The sequence below is a fragment of the Cephus cinctus genome, unplaced genomic scaffold, assembly GCF_000341935.2.
Source record: "Cephus cinctus unplaced genomic scaffold, Ccin1 Ccin1_scaffold0330, whole genome shotgun sequence".
Classification (NCBI taxonomy): Eukaryota; Metazoa; Arthropoda; class Insecta; order Hymenoptera; family Cephidae; genus Cephus; species Cephus cinctus.
This window is the reverse complement of record NW_014333027.1, coordinates 2,810,708-2,818,632: the sequence shown is the minus strand read 5'-3', so window position 1 is coordinate 2,818,632 and position 7,925 is coordinate 2,810,708. Positions and strand designations below refer to the sequence as shown.

Here is a 7,925-nt window from a genome sequence, read left to right as displayed (position 1 = left end):
GGGGGGGGGGGGGGGGGACAAAAAAGTCACGAACGTCTAAACCACATGCGTGGAATATTTAAATAAAAGAAAATCCTCACAATTCTAGAACCCGTAAATTTACAGTCTTCGTTTATGCCTCGTAAATTTTTATTTCGATTCTGCAATTTATTTATTTTTCTCTTTCACGTCATGATCCTCGATACCGAGTCAAGGACCAGAACTAGTCAGTCTCGTAATGACCGAAGTTATTATACGCCTCGTAAACGCTCGACATTCCAAACATCGTTTCCTGCAATTTAGATGCACCGAGAGTGCAAGGAGACCTGGATGCAGCTTACCAGGAATTGCATTAGAGGTTCCGAAGCTTAACGTTGATCTTGCACCGTGTACGAATTACTGTATCAAGAATTGCAATGTTATCGCGTTCGATTATTTTCACAGTTAATGTAAATAAGTTATCGATCCTCGTTAATCGGTCAAGAGGGTCAATAATTGTCTATCAGCGTGGCCATTAGTCTATAATTTTGCCTCCCTCTCGCGACAAATACAAAAGCAACGCGCGACAATCGCATCCGTCGCGCCGTACATAAATCGGCAAGTAGCATCGCTGATAAATTAAGGCGTCTCACGCTACAGATACCATATCCCGGAATCGCGTGTATCGAAACGCGCATTAAAATACCCCCGATTGTCGAAGTCGCTTCCACGCCTCTAGATAGCCAGATATAATCTCTGGTTATATAGGTAGTCAAGTAGATAAACATCGTCGAAGGTGGGTATAACGCATTGCTCCGGGCATAAAGATGCATTTTCAGTTTCCAAAGGAACGTCTTCGACTTGCGCGCTGCCGTTTATCTAGAAAGCCATGTCTTTCAGAGAACCTGTTTTCCGATAAATATTCGATTTCTTATGCAATACGCATAGAAGATAGCTCGATAGGATCGAATCTTTCTCCGTTTCCCACCCCTCGTTTCCTTATCCCTCCCACCACAAAAAAAAATAGGTCCTAGCGTCTCCCCTCACGTGATCGTTTTTACCTCGAGACGACACACGTCCCACCGGCAACAAAGAAAGGAATGACGATGACACGGAAAAAAAAAAAATACAAAAAAAAATAGTCAAAACACGAATTCATTGAATACATAAGTTATTGAAATAATTCTCGAAAAATATATTCATCCATTTCGTTCGATCGCTTATGATAATAATAATAACAACGACAACAATAACATAAGCATAGGAGATGAAGACGTTGCACCGCACGATAACCATCCGAGACATTCACGACTGCTTTTCGACTATTTATATACCAGCCTGTACACATACGTTATACACGTTGTATTAGCATCTACGATGAATGTCAGCTTCGAAGAATCCTGCGTCAATAACGTTAACGAGCCCCTGACGTTTTAATATCAACGCCGAGACTTTCCTCTCGCTAAAACGAAAGCCCCGACGACGCGTTCGCGATGTCGCCTTGTCGTTGGCCTTCCCAGTGACAGAAAAAGGCAGGAGCGTCGTCACGGCAAAGTTTCGCCTTACTAAAGAAGGCAACGAACGGGGAGACCGGCAGTAGTCCTGTGCCATGCTCCAAGTAACGTATCGCAGGAAATAGGAACACATGGAATTCCCAAAGCGGGTTTCCTTACGGTAACGACCGGGTACACCTAATACTTCTGGCAAGAGGCCCAACTGAGAGAAAGTCGTTGGTCGCGTGGGCCGTAAGGCCCCGCGCGCACGTTCCCGTCCGCTGTACCGAATCTGCTTACCGATAAAATCAGAGCCCACGATATCGATCAGACCCCATCGTTCAAGCCTAATAGACTCTAGGCCCTTTTTCAGCGTTCCTCCTTACATGCCGAACCATGTGATTTCAAATGATAATCGGTACACAAAGTTACTGAGGTAGCCGATGAATAAGTTATGCATGGCATCTGACTCTATGTGACTGGATGCTCTGATGCAAGTATCCGCCAGTGAAATGTCCATTGGCAAAACACATTGGATCAGCGATATGGGATCTTGGTCTTTCGAATAAGTGGGAATTGAAATGAGAGAACGAGGAGGTCGCTCTTACGAAATGCCTTTATAACCACATTCCTAAACTCCTCTCCTACCACGGTCACACTTAATCCGTATCTCCTTGCGGTCGACGTGAATTAAACGAATATTCATATCCCTTGATGTAATAAGACGGTATTATGATTTAAGATTGGGTTCTGAACAACGCGTAGGCATTACTAACAGCAGTATTCGTAGTGCGGTGGAGTATCAAAGGAATTCGTAATTCTGCTTTGTATTTGTCCTAGCGAATCTGACGCATGTAAATATTTCTATGTGTTTGTATATATATATATATATTTTTCTACGTAGTACAGGGCGTCGCGTGGTCCAGCGCCACGTGGTACCAGCGTGTTTTCATCGTCGGATCCAACGATAAGATTTGTGAAACGACACGCGAGAAGGTAACGTGGTTTGAAAAAAAAAAAAAAAAAACTATGTAGCATGAGAACGCCGCGACAGGAGGCGGGAATAAGAAGTTAAACGTGTCCAGTGAAAAGTCCACGCATGATGTACAGTGTGAGGGAAGAGAAATACAAAAAAAAAAAGAAGAAGAAGGAAACCAAGACTCCGACTTCGTAGCGTTGGGTTCCTTTCTATAAATCACAACGATAATCCCAGAAAATTATTATTCGACGGTCTCTTCTCTTTTCACAGCTGTTTCAGCGGCAGCTGACGGTTCTCGAGATCGGTTAGGAGCGTCGCAGGCCGGTACCGAGTTGCGGTGTACCGGAGTGGTAGGAACGTGACTGATCGGTACGATCAACCCTGGAGAAACTGGAATAACGATAACAGAGAGGGAAATGGAGATCGGTTTGAACAGATGGGTCGTAAAGTTGGTAGCGACGGAGCGCAGTGATACCATTATGGTTTGTATTAGGAGACGACAGGAAACCGTGAAACAACAAGAAGTGATTGAAGGCCCTGAAAGCACTGTATGGGAATGAGATAGCACGTGGATCCTGAGGTGGCTTTACTTATCCCTAGGAGAAAACCCCGGACAGTGTGCATAGGTATATAACAGGGAACTGAAAAAGAGAGGGAGCAAGTGTGCTCGACGTCTGGCCAAACCTGGCACGAAACAACGTCACGTTTCTAGCGCAGTTTCGCCCTCGAGCTCCATGCACTGTTTGCTCGCTACGTGTACCGAAGTGAACCCCAACCCCGTCTTGCAATTATTTCGCTCGGCTCTAATTAATTCGGTGATACCATTAACGGCTGCATTTCATGTTGTTTTCGTCACTTTAATTCACTCTGGTAAAAGTGCATTATGTAAGATTGATAAGGAGGAACGAGTCTATGGATATATGAGATTACGATATTGTTCCACGGGAGAATTTATTTCCCTCGTGGAATATTAGTGACAAAGACATCGAGGACCCGAGAGACAAAATAGCTACGGTATCCGATAGCCCGGATTATCGAAGACATACTTGAACCGTGCAACCCTTGTTCGGTTCTTCGTGGCCGATAAAAAAAATGCCAGACAATTCTGAGTTGAGATTTTTCGAGATAACCCGTAACGTGGGTACACGAAGAGACTAGGGACAGAGTAGATAAGAAAGATTTTTTTCAATTGATAACAATTAAAGGGATCAGGTGGGATTCTTTGTGAGTCTGACTCGCTGACTGGAAAAGAAAACGTGTACTTTTCATTGTGGCTAATTTGGAATGTAAATAAATTTTAGTTGGTATAAAAGAAATTTATCTACCTGTAGGCTGAAAAGTGTGTAGCGTTCTTCGCCTCCTGTCCTCTCGTACGTGTGACAGTTCTGTCCTCTTCAGGTACTCTCTGTGCGCCCTCTCGTACTCAGCCTGACTCACGTTCGCCTGAAACAAAAAAAAAGCCGAGTTCTTGTTACACCTCGTGTCAGAGAAAAAAATTACAACTTTCAAATCAATCCAGTACTCAATTAACAAACGGAACAAGCATATCACTTTATTCTCCAGATCCAATCTAACTTCGTTGATCCACTCGGTATCGACATTACAAGATCAATAAGAGCGTATAAAGTCCTAATCGATATCACGATGTAGAAAATATTCAAATAAACGCACAAGCCAGATGGACCAGCGTACCAAACGTGAAAAGAAAGATTACCAACGTGACAGCCCCACGAGTCAAGTTCTCAAGGTACACGGCACGGGCGCGTGAGAAGGTCGCAAAATCACGTCTATTTTTGGTAGCCACGTACGAATGTCCGGTTGCGGGGAAAGTACGCGAGGGACGTGAGCGCCATCACAGTAAAGAAAAAAAAGGCACGAAAAAAAACCGAGAAAGATAAAGTTAAAAAGAAAGGAACAACCGAAGTTGAATGAAGATCAAGATTCAAATATGTGAACGATCTTTTCACGGATATCATATTGTACACGATTCGAATAAGCCTCGTCAGCAGCGTCTTCTTCAACACTGAAGTTGTTGACATGCTACTCAAAACAAGTTCCTAAGGCCAGCACAGGGTCGAAACGAGATCTCCATGTGGAAGATGTGTCCTATGCCGCGACGGTGCTGCCGTTCCTGCCACTGATGATTTATGATAGAAGCATACGCAAGTGGCGCTCGCCGCGTGAACTTTCGGTACCTCCCTGTCCCCTACCCATAGCCGTTAATTGATTCCCAAGAAGCCGTCGAGCGTCCGACGGTAATTGGCTTGCGGCGTGACTTCGAAATTATCTAATTTTCTGGGGTCACGACGTCGCACTCCTCCTACGAATAGCCCCCATCAATCACTTGCTCCGCGTTCCAATAGCACGTTGGAAATGGACCAGACTCTGTAAGTCGATTAAAGATTTCGTCAACTTATCACGGTAAAAAATGTATTTGCCCACAATAAAATGTATATACGAGAGCAATGGCAAGAGCGTAGATAAAAGTTTCGGTCCAGTGCTACTTTAAGTGAATAAATAGGAGTGATTACAAAGTATAACAAATCCTCTGTGTCATGCGTATATATAAAGACATGTATCTCATATACGAATAATTATATGAGTCATCTATATTAGAGGTTATTTGTCTCGCCTTTCATTCCTACGCGTCCCCCATCTCTCTCTCTCTCTCTCTCTCTCTCTCTCATCTCTTAAAACCAAAAGCCGACCACTGACCAGCTCCAGGCCAGCCCTTAAAATCACTTAAACGACCAAGCTAATTTCGCTTAAACGACCAAGTCTCCGCTTTGCAGTGTCGAGTTTCGCTCGTGGGGATGAGGAAAAGTAAAAACCGCCTGCAGAACGGAAGCGCGTCGTTCATTCGCTAATAGCCGAGAAATAAGGAAAGTGTACCACCCGTGAAACGCACTTTGAAAGTCAGTACGAACTTCCCGCGTATCCCTGTCACTTTTGCACGAAGTGGATCAACCAAGACGGATACAATACAGACGATGATCAGGCGTTTCGCTACCAATCGAGTCTATGGATGATCGGAGAACTATTATAGGAAGTCATGGTCCACGCTCTTACTCAGCTTTCACGACGGATGGAAAAATCGATAATCAAAAATCGAATCAATAATAAGAACCCCCCCGTACACATACAAAAACAAAGTCAATATTTAACATACTCGAAAGCATACCTAATTCCAACCCATAGCATACACCATAGCAGGTAAAAATGATATAAAAAAAAAAGATGAAAAAAAAAGTCCAAAACCGGAACGCAACTTCGACAACTTGTCTTTTCCTAAGAGCCAACCGGCCCTCCCGACCCGTTGGGCGAATACGCAAACACGCGACACACTTTTTGTACCTGGGACATTCGTTATAAATTTGCTCAACCTTCGTTGCACGGTGGTCCACGTGAACCGTCCATTGTAAACTGACCACATTCACGTGACGTATACGTTACAGTTGTGCAAGGACGCGTCGCCAGGTACATCGGCATGGCCGACAGAACCGGAAGTCACCCTGAAAAGTTTAACGAGAGCGATATCGCTCGTCCGAGGAATCCGGTTATGCGTGAATAGGCACGCCTGTGTATATAGATATTTTGCACGCGATATACATATATACCATATGGAGAAGGGGATTTCCCAGAGGAATGTTTATGATGAATCGTTAAATATATTCCTAATGATACACTGTCAATTATTATATAGGTAAATCACTATTGGACTGCTGATATACATACATATATCACGTACGATGCTCTTACACTTAAACGATATAGTGAATTTACGTCTTGTTAGTCAGCGAGGTGATACAGTAGAGATCTAGAAATGGCAGAGGAATGAAGAGTGAGTTAGCGTCAATGTGGATATAAGGATTCACAAGCTTTTAGTGCCTGTGACGTAATGACTTAAAGAGCTCCAGTCCATTGGAAGATTCTAATTATAGATTAATAGTGAGTCAGTATGATATATATATGCGTATAAATATGTTAGAAGACAGTTTCCAGGACTTTTTTTTTTTCTTGTGTCTTGGCAGTTTCCAGAACATTTGACATTTTCCAGGGTGGTCCTGGAAAAATCCTATATGTAACGTATACTTTCAGGGCCGTTTGGCGGCACTCACACCGAATTTTTCAAAAAAATTTTGATGTTGGACACTCGGAATCGCGATGGGCCAAGAAATAGTTCGTTAGGTTAGATTAGCTTAGAATTTCAATGCCATATGTCCTAAGGTTTAGTATATTTTTTTATTTAGAAAAAAAATACATTGGCTTGCCGTTGTGAGTGCCGCATACCCTCGAAACTGCCCGTCGACATATTTATATATATAAAGTATGTTTTATTAAATCATCGAAAAAGTGCATATGTCCTATAGATATATTCATATTTAAATATAAGAATATTTGTAGCAGGAATCGCACAATATACAAACAATATATGTATTAGAATTCTTATGGTTGACTACAACGACACCAGGTACATAGAGTTTGTTGTAGACCGAAACGTATATTGCTACCGTGCAAATCTGAGTTGTCAGTAAACTTGACGACTTGACTGTCTATTATGCGTGTGTTTTATGTAATGATTTATTAAGCGGATAATGTCATGTTCATGTGTGCGCGCGTGTATATCGATAACATCGAAGAAAATAACCCTCGAGATTTCAAGCCGCTCCCACGTAATCGAAGTCACGATAACCGGTAACGATCGTAAGGGTCTCCTTGGTGCAGGTGATAACCGAATGTATACAAGGATCCTCCCTAGATAAAGATAACGAATGGAACATTTCGAGTGTACAAGGGTTATCCGATTTTATTCGAATAGTTCAAACGATCCGAACTTCGTGAGAATCGATAACAACCGTTAAAACTTTACTACCTGTCCCCCGTGCTGTGCTCAGAATGTTCTTTAATGTTTACAGTGCTTCCTCGGTCGTGAATCGTGATTAAAGACGAACGGTCGTACCGTAATGTCACAAGGCGATACCGAGAGGTTAACGATTGGCGTTAGGTCAGTTTGCCGTAACTAAACGTTAAATGATATAGAAAGCGCGAGATGAAAAAGTAAAGAACTGGCACGAATATCGTACTGTTCCAGAGGACCCCGGATGCTCCGGAATTACATTACCGTAACGTTTCATGAAGCAACCCGGTATTTCCCAGTGACATTCTCCAGGCATTCGCAATGCGCATGCGCATACCAGCAGCACTCTATTAGGTGCCTACGTAATTCGCTAAATCGTTATTAAATTGTAATGCCGCGGATTCGCATTAATTCTCATATATATATATATATATATATATATATATATATATATATATATACATATATATATTACATATAATAATTATTATTCTCCTTCTCATCAGGCATACAGTGCTTCTTTAGGACTTTTAGCTCATTAGTGGGACACCTTAAAGCCTGGTCTTACGGAGTCGCGTTTCGTCTCGTTCCTTACGGTTCCGTTTCGCGTGACGAAACGGTCCCCCCCCCCCCCCCC

The 7,925-nt window shown here is 42.8% G+C and overlaps 1 protein-coding gene across 2 annotated transcripts in view; it reads right to left on the bottom strand.

Moving 5' to 3' along the window:
• LOC107266776 (bone morphogenetic protein 4) overlaps positions 1-7,925 on the bottom strand; it is a 19,302-nt gene that overhangs the window by 6,797 nt on the left and 4,580 nt on the right. For both annotated transcript variants that reach the window (XM_015737621.2, XM_025084041.1), the window contains exon 4: positions 3,756-3,873. In XM_015737621.2, coding sequence (XP_015593107.1) covers positions 3,756-3,873 — 118 coding nt within the window. The remainder of the gene's footprint in view (positions 1-3,755; positions 3,874-7,925) is intronic.